The 24,504-nt window shown below is 43.6% G+C and overlaps 1 protein-coding gene across 1 annotated transcript in view; it reads right to left on the reverse strand.

Moving 5' to 3' along the window:
- Positions 1-21,607, reverse strand: part of iglon5 (IgLON family member 5) — an 87,115-nt gene extending 65,508 nt beyond the window's left edge. The window contains exon 1 of the mRNA XM_022764335.1: positions 21,529-21,607. Coding sequence (XP_022620056.1) covers positions 21,529-21,589 — 61 coding nt within the window. The 5' untranslated portion in view covers positions 21,590-21,607. The remainder of the gene's footprint in view (positions 1-21,528) is intronic.
- Between the last annotated feature and the right edge of the window lie 2,897 nt (positions 21,608-24,504).

Here is a 24,504-nt window from a genome sequence, read left to right on the forward strand (position 1 = left end):
TTCGTCTCTCCCTATGCTTCTTTCTCATCCTCGCTGTACAATGCGCAGCTGTCTTTTCAACTCTGACCACCTCATTATCCCCCCCCCCCCCCCCCCCCCCCCCAACTTTCATTTGCACTACTCACCACCAAGGCTAACAACACTCTTCGGTGTTTCCATGCTCAGCAAAGTGTTTTCTCTTGACACTGCCATGACATCTTGTCTCCATTACAACAAATACTCCTATTATTCTCCATCTGTCTTTCTTTCTCCTCATTCTCAGCTCTCTCGCTCACTCTCTTTATTCCTCCTCTTCTTCAGTTTTCATCCTAATAAAATGTAGGGGAGTTGAAGCCATTCTCTGTGACGCACACACGACCCCTCTTAGCACCAAAGGACGGTTACGTCGGACTGGCTTCGGTCTCCCACTGAGCTACGGCGCTAATCCGCCTGGGGAATCATATCAAATAGAATTGCCCTTATGTGTCATTTGTGTGAAAAAAAAAGCATGACTAATAGTCTTTGCAGATGTACTTCCTGTAGGAGGTTCACAATCATTAAAAGGCGTAGCGAACTGCAACTACAATTTGTCTGAGAACTCCCCCACGTCACCGTGGATGATGCATTTGTTGGACAACGCTGCGCAAACGCACTCAGACTAACTCTTAAGACTGATATTAAGGTTAATGTGCTTGGGTTTTCAGGATAATTTGGCAATCGGGGGGAAACACTGAGTATCAAGTGCATCAGTGATGCGGGATACTAAATCAATCCCAATCTGAGCATGTCCACTAACTCTCGTCTCACTGCACTGCCAACATATTGAGCAGGCATCTTCCTGGATACTGGAGTAATCCAATAAATAATGCATCATGGGGATACCATTATGCGTTCATTTGCAGAGATGCAAAGCATTCTCTTCGAGGTAATATGCAGCAATCAATAACTCAAACCCCCTGCACCCTCTCTAAGCTCTTCCCAAAGTCCAAATTAGGTTTATGGAGGAAATCCAATGAAAGTTTTGTTTTTAGTCTCACAGCTGGAAGAAAAAAGGGGGATCCTGCTTATCCTAAGTACAACAGCAGAGTGAATAAGAAGGTCATATCATTCAATCTGAGCTTGGGATTTTGTTACAGTTAAATTGGGAAGAGACTGAAAAGGCAGAAGATAGTCTTGGAGCGCCTGGGAGATGCATAATTTTTGCTTTCTCTCATTCCCTTTCTAAAAGGAAATGGGTTTAGGAATTCAATCAGCTTTGGAGAGCCAAAGCTGTATGTGATCCAGCTCCGCCTTGGTGTCTGTGTCCTGCGTATTCGAATGAAAAGAAAAGAAAACAAAACAAAAAAAAAAAAGACCAAACAGGGGGAAGAAAACGAAAAAAAAAAAAAAAAACCAAGACGAAGACAGTCAACCAAACTGCAGCAGAGCGTAAACATAATGCAGTGCCATTTCAAAAAGAAGACAAGGAAGTCCTTGCTGTGAGCACCTAAATTACTCTGTCAGGAAATGGAAACAAAATTAAACCTACAAAACTTTTTTACAAGACCACATCTTCTTGCCATCTGGCTCGAGCGCTTCAATCTCTGTTACACCTTTATGCTGTTGGCTCAACACAAGTGAACACACCAAGCGCCTAGGTATTGATCCAGTCGTATACCCCTTTTTATTATCTCTTCTCCCATCCAAAAGGCAGCTTTCCGCTTTGATAGCACCACTGTCGTAAAAAAGCATAAATTCTCAAGCCCATTTGCTGTGAGGGGGTGGATAAATGGATGTGAAATCAAGCCTTGAAAAGCCAACATGGCATGGTGGGGAATTTTATCCTGAGCTCATTAGGAAAAGCATGTTTCCTTCTTCTTGTACGGCAACGTTGCACAATATGCTGATAGAATATTTTTTCTTTCTGGCGCCCACATTTTCATGATTGCGTTTTTAATTGGGAATGTTTGTTTGGGCTTTTGTTCTGTGGATATTCTCTGGCACACGAGCCGTGGGAGAAATCAAGCCTCAGCTTCAGCTTGTCAAGCTAACAGTGGGCCATAGAGGAGGTGAGGAAGAGGGTCCTGAAGCTTCTCCGTGCTTTGTGACAATAGGGCAGCTGTGTGTCAGGGAGACCAGAGTAAATAGGGCTGTGTGGAGTCACAGAGCTGCCCTGATCAAAGCCGTCTCTCTCAGTTTGCTGTCACAGTTTCCAACGTTGTCTCTGTTGCTTCTCTGCCCAGGCGGCACGGCTGACTGACTGGCAGAGGCAGCGCGCTAACGCGAATGGAAGATGGCCCCGAAAGATAAATCAAAAAACACTGTCTGCAACACAAACTATTACATGTAATCAGTCTTCAGTGCGAGTCTGGAGGTGCAGGAGGTTGGAATTCACAGTCCCTCCCTACGCCGTGTTGCCTTTAAGATGCACTGTTGTCTTTTAAATTCAGAGAAAAAGCTGCACAGGTGAGAGATGGTCCAGTAGGGGAGCAGCGCCTGTTTTGTTTTTGTTTTTTTTCTTTGAATGTACCTGCGCAAATGCTCACCCACCTCCATCTCCTCCCTCCTCCATGTCTGAGAAAACTGCACACGTGAAGAAAAGGCCCTGAGGTGTGTTGTTCCAACAGGTATGCTAATAAGATTCACTAGAAGAAGGAATTTCTCTCTTAGCTTTCTTTCCTCATGGATGTGCCACGCCTCAGGGGACTGCTGTGCATATATTACATTACTGCACATGGATTAGCATGAGTTTGTGGAAGGATATGTATGTGTATGTGCTTTTGCATCAGTATGTTTGTGCAGAAGCTCTATGTTGCGCGCCTTCGGAGAAACACATACCCAACAAAAGATGCTCTGAGGTCTTGATCTTCTACCTGCCCATGTTTTATTCCCTCCTCCTCCTCCTCTGTACATATTTTACCAGAGCTGTGGGCCATCTCCAATTAGGAGAACTACACCGCTCCCCCCCTACTGCAGCTTGAGCCCAGTGTGCATATCTTGCCCTCTTTCCCACACGGTGGGATCGCAGTGAGGTGATGCGTGACTGCTCATGATTGAGCCCTCTTTAGCTAACAGGTCCTATCATCTCTGCAAACCTTCGGCGGTGGCTCACGCTCATAGCCCCTACAAAAAGTGTAAGAGATGAACAAATGTATAAATTATCTGATCACAAAGAGAGGCGCAGCATGAAATCCCAGACTGAATGAACATTGAAAGTGAGGCTTTTGGACTTCAGGATAAGAGCTAACAAAAAAAAAAAAAAAATGTGCTGAATTTGAGAGGCGGAGGTGGTTTCCTGGATTTGTGTAGGCAAACCCCGGTGACTTCCAGCTATGTTGGCCTGCACTAAATCAGTCTGAAGACATCAAATCCACACTGCGTTCTGATGAATGAAGTAGCCCAGCCTTTAAAAAATGCTGTCCTTGAATTAGGAGAGGTGTTGGGAGTGTTTGCTTCTGACAGACTCCTTCTTTTAAAAAGCCCGGGAATGACCAAAAGCCCTCTTCATTCATCAGAATGACACATCTCTTTTGGCCTATAATTTGAATGGGGGGGGGGGACTGGGTGCTCGATAAATCTTATAAGACGTCTGGAGCCTGGCTCTGTTACCTGCACAAGGTCTAAAAGCTCGCTCTCGCCGTGTCCTCCTCTTTATTTGCTCTCTCCACTTCGCTACAACATCCTCCTCCAGGTTTGGCCTCCACTTCCCTCCCTCCAAATCACAGTCTTTGCACCTGTAACCCCTGGGTGAGGGATGATTACACCTTCTGAAGCCGAAATTGAACTGAGAGCTTGGCCCTGACCTCACTCGCCCACCTCCACCTCCACCTCCACCCACCTTGACTAACAAATGTGTGGAAACACCGAAACAACAACCATTTAACGGGGGTGTGCACCTGATGAATTCATGACAGGGGTGAACGGGACGGATATTTGCTGTATGACATACATATATTAAACATGTCGGTTCAATTTAACAGACACACACCTGTGTTTTGTTCATTGATTAGCACATGCAACACACCACCTCCATCCTGCTCCCCAACCCCCCCCCCGCCACCCAAAGCTGTTTGGAGCTGGCAGGACAGCAGACCAAAGGCTGCAATTTCTAATTCACTAAGCCCCAAGGCTAAATGACAGGTAGTCAATGGCCTGCTTCTCTGCATGCTATATCTCCCATGGAGTCAGCAACAAACTAATTTTCCCCACTAGAAAGGACCACAAAGACTTCCCAAGCCTCCCCATAGTTCAGTTGGCGAGCTGAGGAGGCGGAGACGTAGAAAGAGAGAAGTAGGTATAAACAGCAAAGGGAGATTGAGGTTGAGGGCAAGAAAAAAAAAAAAAAACGGGGGAAAGATGTGATGGATTGAAAAGAAGGGGAAGGGCGGTTTGAAGTGAGACGAGATAGCGTCGATGCGGGGGGAAAGAAGAGAGAGAAGGGAGGGGGTGGGGGTTACTGAGAAAGCGACACACTTTCCGGGCTTATTTACACGTAGCTGCCAGTATGACAGGTAATTTGGGCAAATTCTCCACAGAGCCTGCAGCAGACGGCGGGGGGATAAAGACGAAAGAAGAGAGCAAAAGAGAGAAAAAAGAGAAGGGAGGAGAGAGGGAGGGGAACGAGGGAACAAGCACTGAGGTGGGACGTGCGCAGACTACCTGACACGGCCTGAGTTGGGTCTGAGAGCAAGACAGCAAATGGGTTTCCAGATTCCAATCAGAGGAGAGGGGTGGGATAGGAGGTGGGGGCAAAGAGGTGGAAGGATGAGGGTGTGTTCGAGGGAGGAGGAGGGTGAAACAGGGGCGGAAGTCATCCTGTTGACAGTCTGATCATATTATTTATCTGCAGCAAGGAAGAGATATCAAAAGCACTTTTTAATTCAATTTCTCTTTTCCTGTTGAGGCTGAAAGATCAAGCAGAAGGCAGGAACAGATGAGGCAAAAGAAAAGACGAGGGGGGAAAAAAAAAATATATCCAGATCTCCCGATTTATTCAGGCTCTGATTTATTCACTTGTTTGTCTAACTCGTGCTTCGTGTGTGCGCATATGTGTGCTCCTGTGAAGGCAGGTGTGCGAGCATGAGTCGGCGTGCATGTGTGCATTTCTCTCGGCGCACTTCACATCAGGGCGAAGAAAGCCTGTTAGACTGTATTTATAGAAAGCTCTTGTTCGTGTTCGGCACATGGCTGTCTGTCAGTGCTCAGAGCCAATTAGAAAACACTTGTTAATCGAGCAAGCGCTCTCCTTCCCGCTACCATGTGTGTGTGTGTGTGTGTGTGTGTGTGTGTGATGACTTTATTCTCCTTCGCAGTGACAGCAACAGAGGTGTGGACGACAGTAACAGAGATAACGATGAAGGAGATAACGAGGCGTTTGTCCCTGCGGGAGGAGGTCCCCTCAGGAGGCGAAGGGAGGGAGGCGCACCCTGCACTGGACCCTCTGCTGGCTTCCACTTCCTGTTGTGACTCATGCTTTATAGGCAGAGGAGCGCTTACCCTGTGTTGACCTTTTCACCCCGCCTCCTCATGCGCTCAAAGCCTCAGGCATCACAGACGTGACCCGTCCCTCTCTTGTCACACACATACACGTGCCGATGCAGCTTGAGTGCACGCTGCACCCACACACACGAGCGCTGTAGTGCGCATGCACCACCGTAGATTCACTTATATTCACACTGAGAATAGACCTGGTTAACAAATGCGCACAAGCGCGAACGTACACGACAGCTATTTAAAAATGTGCACAAATACGTGTATACACAAAAACCCTTCCAATCCAAGCGGCCCATCTCCTGTTACACACCATCTGCCCCCCAAGTAGCTCCACGCAGAGCAGTATGCCCCGTGCCACCCACTTATCTCACAGTTTATGACACAGTAAAAGTAGAAGAGCAACGGAGATCCAGCACATAAGAATGAAGATGGTGGGGGGTGTCAGTTTAAATGAAAAAGAAATGGGCAGCAGATGGGTTGAGAGAGGAACACCCAAAGGAGCAGAGAGAGCGTTCACAAGAGAACCTGAGAGATAAAAACATGGAAATAGGTTTTAAGGAAGACATATGCTGATGTAGAGGAAGTGGCAACAAAGGAAAACCTACAGCTGAAAACAGAATGACAAAAAAAGCAGTCAGGACTGATGTCCACATCTGGAGGTAGCTACAGATTCCAGAGGAGGGTGCATGCGTGCGTGCGTGTGTGTGTGTGTGTGTGTGTGTGTGTGTGTGTGTGTGTGTGTGTGGGGGGGGGGTTTGAAGAATGAGTGCAATGAAATATAATCAAAGACAGTGAGAGAAAGGATTACCTCTTTTGCTTCAGTGGAGTATGTAATTGTGGTTAAAAAAAAAAAAAAACACTGACTCGCTGTGACAACAAAACACAAATGTGCCTCAGAGAGCCGAGTGTGATGCTGGGAATTAGCAGCAGTGATAAAGATGGAGATAACAGTGCGAAGATAGGGAGGAGAGATTCTGCTGATTATCAGTGTTGATGATAACAGTGTGTTGGTGGCTATCATAATGAAGGTGGTGAGGATCAAATGTGGCATAATGTCTTCATGACAAAAAAAAAAAAAAGAAAAAGAAAAAGGAAAAAAAAAGAAAAAAAAGAAGATGACTTGATTAAAATTGCTACTGATGCCAGTGGTGATAGTGGTATTTTGTGGGCACAATTTCAATCACAGAGATTCCAGATTTTAAATATTCTGCTGTAATTCAGTTTAGCAGGAAGGCTGTTTTGCACCAATTCCCTTTGGTTCCTTGCATTTTAGAACACAATGCCCCATATGACTTCATGAATATTCAACCACCAATACCGCCCTTGGGTATCAACACTGGTGTCACTCACTTGCTTTTATTTTAAATCTAGTATGACTGCTAACCCAAAAAATTAAATTAGGCCTACATGGCTGCTTTATACCCACGGAAGCGAATTATTACTTTAAGCTTTTAAGCTTTTCCACCCTTCTTCCCCTCAGTCGGTGAAGGTCCCACCCCAACTCTTGTCACACATACTGATGAGCTGTCCACTATCTAGCCTGAAGCCGAGGTAACCAGCACCCATAAAGGCCCATATGAGTGTGGAAGAAGAGGAGAATGGAATGGGTGAAATTGATAAATAATTGCACATTTATTAACAAATTCAAACAAAAGAAGGTAGAATTTTTTAAGCTAAGGCCACCTAGTGGTCAGTTCCAGAACGACTCCAGTGCCACAGAGCAGTGCAGGCTGATTAGAGGAAGGATCTTTACTTGGGTCCCTGGGTATTATTACATTGTGTTGACTGGATTAAGAGTATCAGGTGTTGTGAGTGGGGAGGAACTTATGTCTGAGTTGTTGCATGATTATTTGATCCTCGTACATGCAGGAAATCAAATTGTACAGTATATAAGCCTGTTTTGACAAACTGAAGGTACAAAGGTGGGGGAGGGCCGGTTGTTGTATTTAGACCAACTGTAGACACAATGTAATAACCATCAGAGGGGGTCGTGAACACTTCATCCACAATTACAACTTACAAACAACTTCCTCTGGTTTACCTTGCCTGCAGTATTAAACATTATTAATTAGTTACTTTTAATCGTTTTGAATATCAATCTGATCTGTTTTAACTTTGCCAAACTATGCTGTATGTTTTCTTTTTGTATGAAATTGGCTATATATATATATATATATGTATATATATACACACACACATACATATACATATATATATATATATATATATATATACATATATATATAAAGAAGTTGCGTAATCCTCATTATTATTAAGCACTTGCACATGATGATAACTGCACCAGTTGTGCCCTGAGCAAATGATGTACGCCTAAAAACATTTTGAACATTACAAAATTGAAACTTTACACATGCACAGGCAGGATAAGAAACAGATTAATGAGGTACAAAAATTTATTATATGTAGTATTATTTTAATGTCAAAATTTGCATAACGTAGGTTTCGGGTACACATGTACCCATCTGATCGTGTTGTCTTGGTACCTCTAACTGGGAGCTCTGTTTGGTGATGACCGTACTTGCGCCAACAAAGCTTTGATTAACTGGTCTTTACTCTGACCCCAATCTTAGAAAAGCCCAGATATGCCCTAACTCTCCGTTGCTTTACACAGGTAACGTATGGCAAGGTCATCCGTCAACCCTGTGTAATTAACTGGGTGGCCTGAAAATGCGCCTTTAGGATAGCATTAACCCGTCCTAGCCTAACAAGGCTGTGCAAACACACACTAAATACACCAGCAAACACACATCTGTGGCTAGAGTGAGTGGGAGACTAGAGAGGAAAATCCATTTCATGAATATTGGATTTCATTATGAGGGTGAAAAAAACAGCTTTGCTGTGGATCATTCTTTAATGACCCAAAGTCCACATGCATGAATCTTTTAGTAGTGGCTGTCTGTTTGATATGGGGGAAGGAATAAGAGAAAAAAGAAAGAGGAGAGCCATTTCCCCAGTGTGTCTTGATGGACCATGAGACGAGACTAGTGTTGAGCACCTGGATCAAGGTCTCAGACAATTTTTTGGATAGGTAGGTCATCCTGACAGAAAAAGAGGCCAAGAGGGGATTCAGTTCTCAGACACACTTGTTGCAGATTCTCTTTATTTATGTCTAATCTTGACGATGTAATTTATTATTTTGGATGCTTGAGTCTGAGCGATTTTTTTTTTTGTGTAAGGATTGTTTTCAATAGGAGAGAAAAGGCTTGCGGCTGAAAGCCTTTCCTCCCCTCCAAACTAATTCTCACTGATTGGCCGAGAGGTCAGACTCCTCACTTTACTCCTCTCCTCTCGCAAGCCACTAGACTCCACCACCCTTCAGTTCGGTTTGTCGCTAGCAATTAACAAACAACTCACCTTTCTGGCCAGGGCTTAATTTTCACAGACCCAATTTTCTGAGCATGTGACACAACAGGAGCGAGTCTGATTTGTGTGCAGCTCAAATCCAACTCCTGGATATTTTCTTTGTGTCTTATTTTGGAAACGGAGGGTTGTCATATTCAATATATTTAGTGAGAAAATATTTTTATTTTCTTTCTATTCAAATTCTCCTTCAATCAATCAGTGACTCAGAGCTGGTTGACATTATGAGCAACTGCAGGGAGCACTGGCGAGAAATGAAAATAAAGACAACATGCTCGGGAACATGATGTAAGTTCTTATTATTAGTCAGTGAGGGACTGCTAACTTGATCTGTCAGCTTTAGGTACATTGTGACTCTGCTGCTCAAATCAGGATTTTGGGGTTATAACACAGCACATCTGTATTCAATGATACAACCCAGAATATCTGAAAGGGAATATATCAGATCCAAAGGCGAGTGTGTGCACAAGATCAAAGGCTTAGAGCCAATATGGAAAAATTAAACATTATTAATCACTTGTAATTACAATAAATGCCACACTGGTATTGCTTTATTGAAATTTTTTTCTGCGGTTTAAGAGAAAGCTAGTGCTCACCTGTTCTGGAGCTACTTAAAATCAGCAGCTCCAACTGAAGTTGCAGGTGGAGCAACACAGGCATGAAATGACTGTGGCAACCAACCTGGCAGAGCTAATAAATAAAACAACCAGCCACAGCCAGACACAGTGCTCCATATGGTGTGCTTCTGTTTCAACCAACTCTATCTGGCTCATCCATCCTTTGTGCAAAGCACAGTGCATCTCAGGAGTGGCCTTAGCCTTTCCAGCCCGGCCAATTACCTGCTGTGTCGCAGGATTCTTCTCACCTTCCACTTCCTTATGTGCAGGAACCATTACAGGTGCTGCCTCCCCCGACCTTCTTACAAACAGGATTAATCAATTCCCCACTTTATGCAAGATGGATCTATTCAATGTCACCCTAAAGTCCGTGGTTTGCAGCACAGAGTCCGGAGCCCCTGTGGAGTGTGTGTATGAAACTGTAGAATGAAAAATATCTTTTATGCAGTTTTTGGGAAAGGCACATTGTCCTTGTCCTACAGTCCTTATCGCTGCCAATGCCCTGTTTTGTTGTGGGAAAGGTGCATCCTCTAATACGCATGGATCCCTCACTGGCCTCCCATCAGCCAACACTTAAAATCTGTTCAATGGAGTGCCCAGCCAAGCTGGAATCACTGCAATCAGGGATCAAACCTGCATCTTTGAAATGGTTGGCGAGTGTTTTTCCTCTATGTCATGCCAGAATCCCTTGGGCAGATTAATAAATAAATGCTTTCACATACTTTTTATTATTTTGTTGTCATCAACTGGCTGCATAATGTCTCACGTTTTATCAAAATATGACTCATTGCAGATATCTGAGATATTCCCTTTGTGTTTAAAAGTGTCATTTTTATTTATATTGACCTAATTAGGCCATTTAATGCTATTTGTGAGGCTAGTTCCTCGTTCTACTGGCTGGGGTACTGATCATACTGTTGCTGTTTATGTATATGAGTGACATAAGACATGGGCAATAATAAGATATTATCATATCTCACTTTTAGGTGGATTTGAAAATGAGCATTTCGTGTTATCGTTACATTAAACCCAACTGCTGTTAACAACTAAGAAAATGAAACGTCAAGGTTTATTTTCCATGAAGAGTTTTGTCTGATGTAATGAATTTAAGTGGAATACAATTTGATTAATCTATAGAAAGATTTGCATACATTTGCCATGTTGGAAAAAAAATATCACTGTGACATTGATAACAGCCACATTGTCTTGCCCCAGAGTAATGTCCCGCTGTGATCATGGAGAGTATATTTACCAACATCTGCTGTGATATACCTCTTGGTTAGACTACTGGGTGGTGTCATCTTCTAACAAGCATGACATGAATTAAGTTATTAATATCTTGCGCACATTCAAATCAAACTTGCTGCAAAGGGAGTTCAATACAGGGGGCACCCCAGCAGGGGAGGCACAGCTTTTATTACAAGTTGTGAAGATGTGGTGTTCCCAAGGTAATCAGGACAGACGCAGAAGGTTGACAAGTCTGATGGTAGTGGTTATCAACTATGTCCACATCTCTTGTCGGCATCAAGTTGCCTCAGAAACAGCAAAGAGATGGCCTCGACTGTGAGCTGAGAGCAGGAAGTAGCAATGGGTGAATGGGCACAGTCAAAAAGTCGGGGGTCCCCGGGGCTGAGCACCAAAGCATAACTTATAGAACACAAACTGGCTGGCTTTTACATTATAAAAAATCCGGCGCGACTGTAATGCAATTCTATCCACTTCCATGTCTGACTGTGTAATTGCTGTCCTCTGAATTGAAATGTTGCCGTTTCAAACGCACAGCATTTCAAAGGCATTCAGTCTATATGGCTTGACAAGTTGTGTTGTGCCATCTTTGCTTTCAGCCTGTACTGCACACTTGTATGAAAGAGAATCTGTGCTCATTTAGAAATCCTTGCTTTAAAAAACATCACTGTGCTACATCAAACTGCACTGTCAAAATGCTGACAACAGACATCTATATACTTGAGAATAAAAACCTCGCTGTGATGCAGGGAGCAGAAATGAGGCATTAAATGACAGGCGACGGCTAAAGAGCTTCTTATTCGGTACATGATATCAAACATATTTGCTTAAGTGCATCACATTCGGTGAATTTTAGTGACATGTTTTAATAAAGTAAAACCCATTATATACAGTATATGATGTCATTGCTTTAACTGTCAGAAATAATTGAACCTTAAGGCGAGTCATGTGCTGCCATCACAGCTCGTCACATTAATTCACCACACAAAACTAAAAAAGAAGAAAAACCTAATTAAGGAAAATCAATAGCACCAGCACAATTCCTTCCAACATTTTTCGATTTCTAAATGCTCTGAAGGGCTGAATTGACATGCATGTTTTTGCTGAAACTTTTTGCACTGTAGTCGATGAGCTGTCTTTTTTTCTGTCCCTTCCAAAAAATAAAAAAAAAATAAAAAATCTTAATAGAAGTCCATTGTCAAAAAGACTTGATCATGATGGATTCATGTGAGGATGATTCACATCGGCCTGATTGAGAAAACACCTGCACTGTCTGCCCCACATTTGTCATGTCTGATTTAGCTGCCTCCCAGCGGCGTCCAAATCAATTCTGATTACAGCTGTCAAACCCGAAATAACAAACAAACTGAAGGTTTGATAAAGCAGATATTTACGAAAAATAGGGCAACATGAAGCCTAATAACAAGTGCTGAATTTGGCTGTTTATCTTCTGTGATTTAGATATCTGATTTAAATCTTCAATATTGTGGGTCCTGCTCTGACATCAGCCTGATAACTACTTTGTTTTGTTGTTTGGCAAAACCACTTTTTTTTTTTTTTATCTTGAACCCTCTCATGTTTTATTTTGCAATGGTGGCCTGTCAACACATCATCACTCAGAATATGAACAGATTTTTCATTTTATAGGACCATATAAAGTCTTCTCCATCACAGATTTTTTATTTTTTATTTATTTATTTTTTTTTAAACCTGTCTGTCTATCTCCCCAGAAATATTTTAATTTTTTAAAAATGCAGTGGAACAGACTCAGTGGAGCCTAAATCAAGAAATTCATTTCTATAACGTCAACAACTGCAATAACTCTTATCGCGTCTCAGAGTACAGCAGCTGCTGTCAACTACAGATATTGACTTGTCAGCAAAAGTGTTATATTAGAGTACTGTTGCCAAACATTAAGCAGCTAATTGCCCTTTTCTGACACCTTCATTATTTCGTAATGGAATTGGAGGTCGGCTGGCCAGATAAAGGTCACATCGATACAGCCAGTACCCCCATGATGGGGAGAGAGTATGATGTTTGCTGTGACAAAATGATTTTCACACATTCATTTCTGAAGGGACGGTTGCTAAAATGTTTGTTTTTATGTACTAAATCTACTTCCTGGTGCTCCCAGGACTATCTTTGATCAGTATATCAAAAACAGCATTAACCCAGAACACTGGATGACCAGGAATATCAGCTACAGGCAATAATAATTTATTGATACATTTACATTTCCTCTAGTATTGTAATAACTGCTAGATCTAGGACACCATGATGAGAAATCTTAATTGGAAATTTGACTTGCATCTCTGGAATGATATTATGCATTTTAATGAGTACAATTTGGCCAGATTCCTTCATATTTAGTGCTGCTCCAACACAAGGGGGAAAAAAAGTAATTGACATGTGTTTTTGAAGTGCCACAGCCTTGAAAAGTCTAAAGAAAATGATTTTTGAGCAGAATTTGGAAATCACACTGGCACCCCAGGAATGATATTACACAACAAATCAGATAGCATTATTCAGCCACATCCCGCAGTGAATAAAGGAATAAAATGTAATTGAAGCACAATTTAAACGCACAGCACATCCTCGAAATGTCTTAAATAATGTCCAAGCTGAATATTGTCCTCACATCCGGCCCAATGCAGGTCCAAGCACTAATGGAATTTCACTCACTGCATTACAGGACTGGGGAGGGCAGCGCAGGCTTTTAGCGTTATCCAACCCCGCATCTAATTAGTGAAATATCATAACACACAGCAGCATCTCCTCCCAAACCCAATTAATGGGCTATTTCAGCAAAAATGTTTGATGAAATCTCACCTTACATCCCGCTTACTACAATAGCGCCCCTGTATCACAAATATATTTTGTTCAAAATGAATAAATAAATAAAATATTGTGTGATCTTTTGCTTCAAAATATGTAGAGCAAATTTAAACACTCAAATACCCAGAGGGCACGGAGAAAGGAATCAAAATCTTTCAAGACACTGTGGAGCATTTCCTGTAAGTCCATTTATGGGGCTGTCACAGCCAAAGCTTTGGTGAAATGAGTCTTTACTGTCAGGATGTTGCGCTAATATGGAGACTTTATTAAGAGAAATACCATCGGCACCTACACAGCTGGAGCCGGAGCCCCATGTCGGCCTTTAATGACAGGGGAATTGTGGCATATGTCTAAATCACAGCACAAGCTCTGAGTGGAGGGCAAATCCGCCAAGCACAGTCTAACACTGGGCATGGTTTGTTTTCCTAATTATGTCACTTTCCAAATAGCGACACCAAAACATGTAACGTTGGTATTTGATTGCTGTATATGCTGACAATTCTAAAGAGAGTCTCAATATAACATTTTATGTAACCTGTGGATTCCTGACAAGCTCCAAACCACTTATTATGATGTGGGTGCACTGCATGAGCATCTTATTAGAGGTGTGCTGCCTTGCTGGAATGACTCCCTAACCAGTAGCATATCACATTAGCACCAGCTCCTTAACACTGCAATATCACACAAGTGACCCTGAAACAATTTTACTACTCCCACTCACAGCAATATCACCCAAACAGTTTTCATTGGCAGGATAAACCTGCCATGTTTTTTTATCCCACCTAATCATCTGCCTGCAAAATCAATCCATCTCGATCACTGCCTGTTGCGGGTCTTTGAGTCCCTCCTCCCCTTCCTCCCTCACACCATCTGTCTCTCTTCCCTCGCTCCCTCCCGGCAGCCCTCCTTCAATCATTTTTTCATAACTCCTCCATCTCTCCGGCCCGTCCACCCTCATGAGCTCCCTCTGTCTTTTCCCTCCTGCTGCTCCTCGCCCTCAGTATTAAACATACATATCACGCTACACGCGCCGCATGTAATGTGCATCTTGTGCGGGCAAATTTCATGGCAATGTGGGAACATATCAGCTGATGATTGGAGTTCGGTGGCACTGACACCGGCCACGCCTGATTCACAGCAACACGTTAGTCGTCTCAGCTGCTGGCCCGCTCATTATCATTTAGAACTGCTCGCTGCACAAACTACACACCCACACGGTCTGTCGCTAACTCCTGACAGGAATTAGAATTATGTGAAAGTCAGGAAGAGAGAGATTCTTACAGTCACTATTATGTAGTGCCAAAGTCCGGGGGCCCAGCCTCTCGTATGCCTTTTTTTTTTTTGTTCCCATAGGAGACAATGTTGGTATGTGGTGCTCGTTAGCACACCCTGTGTCGCTTCTCCACCCTTCACTCATGCCTTCTCTCTCTGTCTATTAAAGTCTGGGACACAATTATCCCCATTCTCTGTCTCTCTCTTTCACCCTCCATCTCTCTCGCTCACTGTGAATGAGAGTCTGGAACACAATTACCCCTGTTCTCTCTCTTTCTCTCTCTCTCTTCCATGCACTTTATCCATCCCTCCCTCCATCTTTCTTTCCACCTCTTATGGCTTCAGGAGAAGTCTGTGAAGGGAGCAGCTGCTGAAATATTTATTGATCTGTTTTCCTCAGTTTTATTTATTTCCCTCTCTTCCCTCTTGCCCTCCCTTCCCCTCCACACAGACCTAGAAACACCTCCAGCACCACAAGATGTCAGAGGCGGCGGAGGGGCTGAAAATCCACAACATGAAACCATTATTTAGCATTTGTTGCACCCAGTAGTTTTACCTGTGTAAACAAAACAAGAGGCGCGAGGGTGGGATGAAGGCAAATGCGAGAACAACAGCATAGCTACAGCAAGAACAGATGCGGCACAGATTGAGCCGTGAGACAGGTGGATTGTTCGGCATATTTTGATGCCAGCATCCGCTGCAGGGGGTTGTTGACAAGAAACACCAAGGTGCTGCTCTTTCTTTTTTTTTTGTGTCAGTGTAAAGGAAGTTGTACACAACTACAGGCTATTGAAGTAGTAGTAGTCATGGCAACAATGCCCTGAGCAATTATAATTACAATGGTAACAGTGTTAGTACTGGACTAAATGGATTCACTGATGAATCTGACGTTATCTCTGCGTAATTAAAGGGCTTCCGTGCTATCGTATATGTCCCCGTGGTAAATATCAGGGCAGTTAACCAGGAGTTTTGAGGTTACTCCAACGGCGAGCAATTCAGCGGTCGTTTGAAACTAATGTTTTTCTCCAGCCTTCTGTTGTCGCACAAATGATTAAACTTCCAAACACACAAACACACACACACACAAGGGAGGGATCACACACATATACACATGCACACATTGAGACACAAAACACACACATACACAAAGCTAAGTCCCATCACCAGGCATGGCCTGCATTAGTGCCTAAGCCTTTTCCATTGATTCGCCGGCGAGCTCCTTGTCTTTTGGTAATGAGGACAGGGAGAGAAGCGGGACCCTCGTCCCTCCCGGCTCCCCTAGGACAAGCAGCCAGCACTAATCTGAATTGTGTTTCCAATGATGCTAACTCCCTGGCACAAAAAAGACTAGAAGCAAGAGGAATAGAGAGAAGAAAATCACACAGCGCTGCCCCCCCCCTCTAACAGTATTCATTCCTCTTAAATGTGAAACATCTGCACATCACCAAACAAGAAAACATCTTTTTTTCTCCCTCTCTTTTTCCCTGCAGACAGCTCAATCTGCAGTGTGAACTGAATCCTCGAAAACCAAAGGGAAGAAATTTCCACTCTGCTGAGGCTTATTCGATTTTCACTATATGAACAATATTGAAAAGAAATCAATGAGAGATTTTAATATCCATGCTGAAGTGTATATGTATAAAGATGTCCCCTCGTCCCCCTCATGGCTTGGCTCCATTGGCTTTCCATTGATTTACCGCTCACACCTTCAGCGGGCAAATAGTTGAAATTCATCTTCCCAGCGGCCCAAGTAAAGGAGCTATTCCACAGTGTCTGCATGCATACGTTTATTTCTCTGTGAGAGCATGTGTGGGCGTGCGTGTGCCCGTGTGTGTGTGTGTGTGTGTGTGTCCCTGCGTGGGCAATGGTTGATGTGAGTACATGAGCCACCACTTATCCTTGCTTCTACAGCCACTCGGCTCCCTCTTGAACGATCCTTCCCTTACACTAAATAAAACATAACCCTTTTTCATTTGTTACACCGAGAACCCACAGCTCATATTCATATTCACACCCGGACCGACACAGGTCTTTAAGCTGGGACTGGGACACGAGGAGGACGAGGGGAGGTTGTAACGAAGCGAATTACTACAATAATTAAACACAGTATAACTACCTGTCCCGAGTTGAAAGCGGTCCCAGTTCCTTTCCATTACACTGAACTCCATATATTATAACTGTAATTATAATTGCAAACAAGCCTTGCTGTAATCATTATTTATGACACTGACACTGTGTGTAATTGCCAAACCCCCGAACCAATATGTGAGGCCCAGTGAAGTGTTTATCAAAACCGACAGGAGAAATCTCAAGGGCAGCGAATTGGTCCTGCATCCGCCCATCGTCCACAGCAACACCGTGGCTAACCATCCTCGAAGGATTTGGACCTGTGACCTCTCGGTCACCGCTCTTGCCAGAGAGCCGCTAACACAACGAGATGCAGAGTTCAGCTTCGGCCTGGCAGGTTGTGGGGTCACTAGCTCACAGGGTTATAGATCTCTGTCTTGCCTGTAATTGGAAATGCTGCAAAACCCACGTAGTGAGGGCACAATAATGAATACAGCTCAAAATGATTCTCTTTTCTGGTCCTTCGGTATTGCTACTGGTGCGTGCCACCTCTGAATGAAGAGTATGAGCTGATTCTCTTAGGGATGGAGGTATAGACTTTCCAGAGCCAGGTGCATTAAATTCAAACATTTCATTTTTACTATGTGCCACAGTATCGCTTCATTTGCCCTCCTTGAAGTTACCAAAAAGACAATCCCGGTTTTATTGTCCTTTTGTCTATGTGCCTATCTTGGCTTTGGTGTCTTGGTTCTTGTCATGCTGCAAGCCAATTTTCCCATCTGAGATAGTAAAAACTGAACTGAACTGCTTGTATTTTTACAGCCCTTGATGTGGATCCTTAACACCTTAAAATCGAAACAAGCATGTTGCCAGGTTGGACATGAGAGCAGTGGTGCAGTAGCTGGTTCACTTCTAAATTAATCAGAGTTGTAATTTACGTCTTTAAGTAACTGAGGCGATTCCACAAAATCTGCAGTATAGTATTTTACTTTTGCGAGAAATTCGGATATATTTCCAAAATGTTTCAGCTGCTTTAAGATTGGAAAGAAATCAAGTTTAATCCCATTCTGTAACACCTTTACCTTTACAGTGCTTCTTAATTTAGTAACACCGGAATACATCAAAGGCAATTCAAACCAAATGTCTCACAACGTTTCTCCAGTACACCAAACTTCACTCCTCCAATCCTGTCTTCATCACGTGTGTGACATGTTTTTTTTTTTTTTTTTTTTTTTTTTTTAAATTTATCTTCAGTTCACAACAATTCATTAACATTAACATTAAGTTTCTGCACAACACCAAATTCACCTATTCTTCTTCCATCACAGTACCTCTCTGCCAGTCCTAGGTCAAAACACAGGTGCATTTTCTTAAGGTACTATATTGGCTCCACTATATGTGAGGAACAGAGTCAGTGGAAGATGCTGTATGCACTGCACCATAGGCCACCACACACCAGGCAAGAGAACCAGAAAAAAGTGAATCCCAGGGGAAAAACATTCACACCACAGATGCAGGCTGGTTAAAACTCCAACCCTTGTCCCCGAGGCTCTTGAGACCAAATCCAGGCCCTCTCACTCCAACACTTGCAGATAAATAAAACCTGCCAAAATGGCAGAGCATTTCTAAGCCAAACATGGAGAACAACAGCACACAGAAACCACGGATTTCAAAGGGAGGGAGAAAAAGCAGAGGCCCCTCCAGAATAGGAGCGCGAGGCATCTGTTGATGCTGGCATCTCCCTTCTCTTCATCCCCAAGCCAAAAATGGCGATCCAGTCGAGTGTGTGTGTGTGTGGGTGTGTGTGGGTGTGTAGGTGTGTACGTCTGCGTGTGTGTCTGTGAGGGGGCAGGGAAGAAGGAGGGTGGCTACATGCTAACATGTGCAATGTGCATTGACCCCACTTGGCCCCCATATGCCGCTGAAACAAGAACGATGGTGGGCTACAAAGCGACCCCGCCTGTCCCTGCCCTGTACATTTCCTCTTCCAGAACCTCTATCACAGCAGCGCGTGTTGGTGGGAAGACCCATCTGCTGGACTGTTTGAACATTAGTGACATATACTGTAGGTACAGTACAGGAATTTCGTGCAGTAGAAATGCAATAATGGATACCTGCACAGCAGAAATCAGTTTGTTATCCTAATCTAAATATAACATTAAAATAAAATCTGCAGAGATATAACCTTAAACGTCCTCTGTTGTGACCTAATAAGCAGAGGCAATTTCTCTTGTCATCTTCATTTTTCACTTAATCAATGACGACATCATCCTTATGATCAGATCTCGCAGGTTTGTGTCATAACAGAAATCCTCTGAGCGAAGGGTAAATTGTTTAATTTCTGGCGGAGGTGTGTGTGGATCCACTAACAGCCTTAATGTTCCATCATCAGGAACTCGCAGCAAAGCCTCACAGTGTCTGGTCTCATAGATGAGACAGGTTTTGATTAATTGCAGACAGCTTGTGTGCCAGAAATACGTAGATATTTTACTGTATGTCTGAGTGGGCGCCTGGCGATCCACCTCTCCTGAGTTATGCTTATGCTTCTCAGACATTTTAAATAAAAAAAGAGAGTAAATGAGGGAGTGAAAGGTATGACGGTATGCCAGGAATGACCGTCACACCCATCGTGGTGTGGTTGTGTATTAAAAACGCCAAGCCAGTGGGAAACCTTAGAATAGCCTAATGGTTTTCTGCAGCACAGCAAAAAAAAAAAAGCCCTTTTCAACCTGGTTGTCACACTGTAGTAGAGGTAGGAAACAAATTTCACTATGTGTTTCTGAGGGTATTAAAGATAAAATGGCACTCTCTCTTAATAAATATTTGTTATGCATAACGTGAAGTGGCTAAATGAGTGATAATCATTGTCAAGAGGAAGAAATATCTTCAAATGAATAAAATACTGTAGAAGCAGTAGAGTCATTCAGAGGCATTTATATATACATCATTAACCGGGTAATAATAACTCACACACAATCTGCTAAACAGTATTGAGGAAGCATTAATGCAACCACATGCCACACTAGCCTGACTCTCAGGGGCACAGACAGAAGGGATTATTCCTCTGCTGCATGATTTATCAAGCAGCGGACGGTGCCCTTTTAACAGTCATGTTCTTCCTTTATAATGCATGCTTTCCACCTTAAAAGACGAATGTGTTGTGGACCTACAGCAACTAAGAGGAGCAGGCAGGATGCCTCCCCAAGATGAATCTGATTCACGTTTGCTGCAATGTACACAACTCGCATCAATATCCAATCGCTCCTCGACTGTGGCTTACATGATTGGACATACCTTCACATCGCAAAATCCACAGGTTCCAAATCTAGAGGGCTGAAAGCTGAAATGAGTCTCAATATGGTTGTAGGGGTTGGTTTGTGTGGTGCTGGGTCCATTGTGTTTGTGTGCTGTGTAGGTCCTGCAGGGCCGCCCGTCTGCTCTCTGCCTGGTGTGGAAGGGGCTTGCTGTGGCAAGCCAACCATGACCAGCTGGGCTCTCGTGCCCACAAGGAACTCAGGAGCAGGAGGCTATAGCCCGTCTGCATCTGCAGGCTGTTAACCTCACATCTTATTGCACTGACACATCAATTATTGTTATTAAGGGCCGGAGTAATTTATTTATATACTGATTTCCCACAGGATGAAGGCAGGACTAATTGAGCCAGGTGTGTGTATGTGTTCATGCTGGATGGGCTGGGGGAAATTAGAGTGCATGGTGAGAATGCCATGCAAAACTAATATATGGTGGGACATCCCATAGCATGGATGGCACGATGAAAGATGCAAAAGGATTTTAAATATTCCCTGGTCAGTGTTCCCTGTGGACAACAACAACATAACTACACTGACTGCTTGTGTTATTCACAATGAAGCAGCTGAAGATCCCATCTGAATCTTGCAAGTTATGTCAACACTGTAAAAAGGTTTTAACTGGAGAAAATTTAGAGCAGATGAATGTAATTAAAGAATAAAAGAGAATTAAGGCTTGACTATTCTGCCAATTCATGTCAGACACCCCCCACCCTGTCTCTCCCCCCGCCAGCCCCCACCAACTGTCCATCCGTCACCATTTATCTCCCTCTGTCTCTCTCGACCTTGGTTTTGAACACAGAGAACAAAACACTGTGCCTCTCTCCAGTCTCTCTGCATTGCTTCTGCTCATACTGACATTAACCACCACCAACAACCCCCCCCCCCCCGCCACTCTTTGCACTGGTGGTGCGTCGTGTGCGTGGGATACCGGGCCATTCACGTCACGTAAAGGAATGTTCACAGAAGACTGGGGATGGGAGTCTATTTTTTTCCTCTCCATAGTAAACATCTTAACATGCATCACTCGTTGCTTACACTGAACCACGAGGTTGGCTTGGAGATGAACCTGGCGCTGCGCTCACACGCACGCGCCCGCGCGCACACGAGCTTTCGCACGCACACACACACACACACACACACACACACACGGGTACTCTACATTTCTATCTATCTCTATGTGAGCAAATGGAAAGCTGGAGCGCAGTGGCAGGTAGACAACCCCCCCCCCCCTCTCATCATTAGTATTCACCTCCACAACCGTTTTCAGAAAATGAAAGGCGAAGATACATGCGTACAGACGCAGCAGCGCAGCCGTCAGCGGATCAGCAAAGTAGCTCGTAAGAACTTACCTTTCGACAGCAGAACCAGGATCAAGCCAGCAAACACGTTCCACAAGAGGGGGCAGCCCATGATGGAGTTCTGATTGATTTTCTGCTTGTTTTTGCAGTCAAATGCCTTGGTATTCCTCCTTAATCGCACCGTTGCGGGCGATCTGTGTAGCCTACTAAAAAAAACCGACCCAGTGGATGAATGTCAACAGCAATAGTCCAACGCTTCTACATGTGACTGGGCGAACACATCAGTCTTATCCACTTGACTTTTCCTTTTGATGACCCCCGTCGGAGAGAGAGGCGGAGGGGGCTGTTTATCTTCTCCTGTGTAGAATCTCTCAACCAGAAAAATATTGAGCAGAAAAAACAAATATCCCAGACACTTAGTTTGGCTCTCAGTGCCTTGAAGAAAAGAGAAGATATTTTAGAAAATGCATGGGAAGAGAAGGTAAAATTTAAACTGTCCAATGACTTAAAATAAATATGTTTTTTCTTTCTTTGACAGAGAATATGATGCGATATGTGCGTCCTGATCAGTCGCAAGTCGCCACTTCTGCGTTAATTAGCCTGCTCCTGTATGTCTCTGTTGGTATGCAGCGCGTCTCGTGGCTCCGCACTCAGTGCGTCGCAGGCAGCGGCACTGAAAGCGAGGCGCACAAGAAAGAGCATGATTGACAGTTCAAGGAGAGCCCCTTTCTCCCAATCACCGGCCCCAAGGAAGGAGGCGGGATTTACGATTGCACCGATGTCCCGCTCGGAGAGGCCGGCCAAGGAGTATCGCCGGCCAATCGGAGGCGCGCGGTGGGCGGGCAAAGCGCGAGGCGAAGCACGGCGCGGTGATAATGCAATGTGATTTATAGCCAGTTCGGTGTTGCTGCAGTACTCAGAGAAAACAGTTCACAGGGGGACAGGCGGGCATAATAACTACAGGGACAGAGGTAGGGGGCGAGTGAGGGGCAGGTGGAGCCATATGGGTTTCGGAGACGCTCTGAATGAAAAGAGAACGCGGTAGAATGACAGGTTGTGCTGCTGATGAGCAGATGTTACTCAATTGCTGAAAATCAATATTGTCAGACCAGAGGAGGAGAAGCTTGTAAAGTGAGCCAGAAAACTGCCCTCAGACACAGGCTTTAGGTTTTGGTTAGACTGGGTGAACTGGGCAGAGAGTAGATGCTGAGCAGATTGTAACAGCACTGCAGAAAACACGCCATCTGATCATGCTGCTGACTTAATGGAAGGCAACATAACCCATTTAGGAAGACGCTTTATATTTAAGCACAAGTACTAATGAGCCATTTATAAACATGTTAGTCTCTTAGTTAGTCTCGGTGCTGCGAAAGGTACTAAAAGCACAAGAAGCAGTCGCCTCTGGTAAAAATCAAATTCACATGGTGAGCTAATCATCTTGCTCGAAAGCTAGAAGCCTGAGACGGACACTGGCTACTACACAAGAAGCTGTGTAACTGTGGGTGCTTTTTTTTTTTGTTGCAATATTTTTCTGTATTCATAAAATTATTATATCCATGCTGATGTACTGTTCTATTTTGACTGAAACACTTGTTTCTTTATTCCCCAAATAACCAATTAACGCTTTATTACTGCTGAGTGCATAAGTAATAAAGCACTGATTGCTGATCTACAGTATTCGGACAGAATTAGAATAAATACAGTGGGGACTGACTGCTAATCTGCCCCAGATGAAAAATGGAGGAAGGTGAACAGGCGAACTCTAAGAAAAGCCAGGCCTGATTAATGAGTCAGCTAATCAAAACCCAGCATTAGTTATTTACAGTGTGTGATTTGTTTGTAAATACTTATTATTCACTATTAATTGAATTTGACACAGTGGAGTGAACCAGGAGTCAGTCATGTTCACAATGTTAACTGATAACCACTGACACATTGCACCATTTTTTAAAATGTTTCTCACGGGCGGACGGGCGGATAGATAGATAGATAGATAGATAGATAATATTACAAGTAACTGAATAAAGAGAACAAGTCTTAGGGAATTCAACATGGATACCCGTAACTATATGCTGTTGGACAAAACAATTAAGCCCTGCACTGTATGGTACACTGTTCCTCTAATCACCATGTCCTCCTCTTCCTCTTCCTTTGAACATACAACATTTGCCGCAGGACTACAATGTACAGCTTCCACACTAGCATAGAAACATTGCCTCTGTGTGACATTCAAGACTCTGATCTAAACAAGAGATACAGTATATGCAGTTGCAAACCTTCATTAATGGTATTCATGATTGCAATCTGTAATTCAGCTGGGTTTCCATGTACTTACCAATATTATTTATAGACCTGTCACGAGATGCAGTTTGTTTGTACTCTGTTGTTCCAAGTTATTAGATAAAAGTAGAAACACCTGCAAAAATGTTGACACAAATTTGCATTTTGACTCAGATTTTACAAAGCCAATTACCCTCAGACCTCGCAGCTCCCATCATACTGTTTGACATCCTCAGCACAGTGGAAGTGGGTTTGCATGGAGGCTGAGGATGAGAAATATTTCCCAGGCTGAAGCCAAACGTTACTCTGGACTTGCAGACTAAGCCCTCACAGACTTTTGTCGTACGTACAGTGACGTCTTAACCACCATCAGGTCAAGTCTGCGAGAGCGCTGGACTGTAAGGGGATGAAATGTGCTATACGAGACAGGATTTAAAGCCCGTGTGTGCTTCCCTCTAGGTTAACTGAAATTTCTGAGCCGATAAAACTTATTTCAAAGTATTTTTCCGAACGGTTCTTAACAGTATTGATGTTGGCAAGAAAAACCGCAGAAAGTCCACTTGAGGCCGTTTGTGGACTTGATGACCACCCTCGGCACACACAGACTTCCTCGGAACGGTCCATTAAGTTTGCGAGTCTGCAGGTGCGGTGAAGTCCGTACATTTGGATTCAGCCATAATTTTGGAAAGACCGACGTGAATCTGCAGAAGGAAATTGTGCTGCATTTTGCATTATAATTTAAAAAGG

This window comes from Seriola dumerili, unplaced genomic scaffold (genome assembly GCF_002260705.1).
Source record: "Seriola dumerili isolate Sdu_G_001 unplaced genomic scaffold, Sdu_1.0 BDQW01000533.1, whole genome shotgun sequence".
NCBI classification, from domain to species: Eukaryota; Metazoa; Chordata; class Actinopteri; order Carangiformes; family Carangidae; genus Seriola; species Seriola dumerili.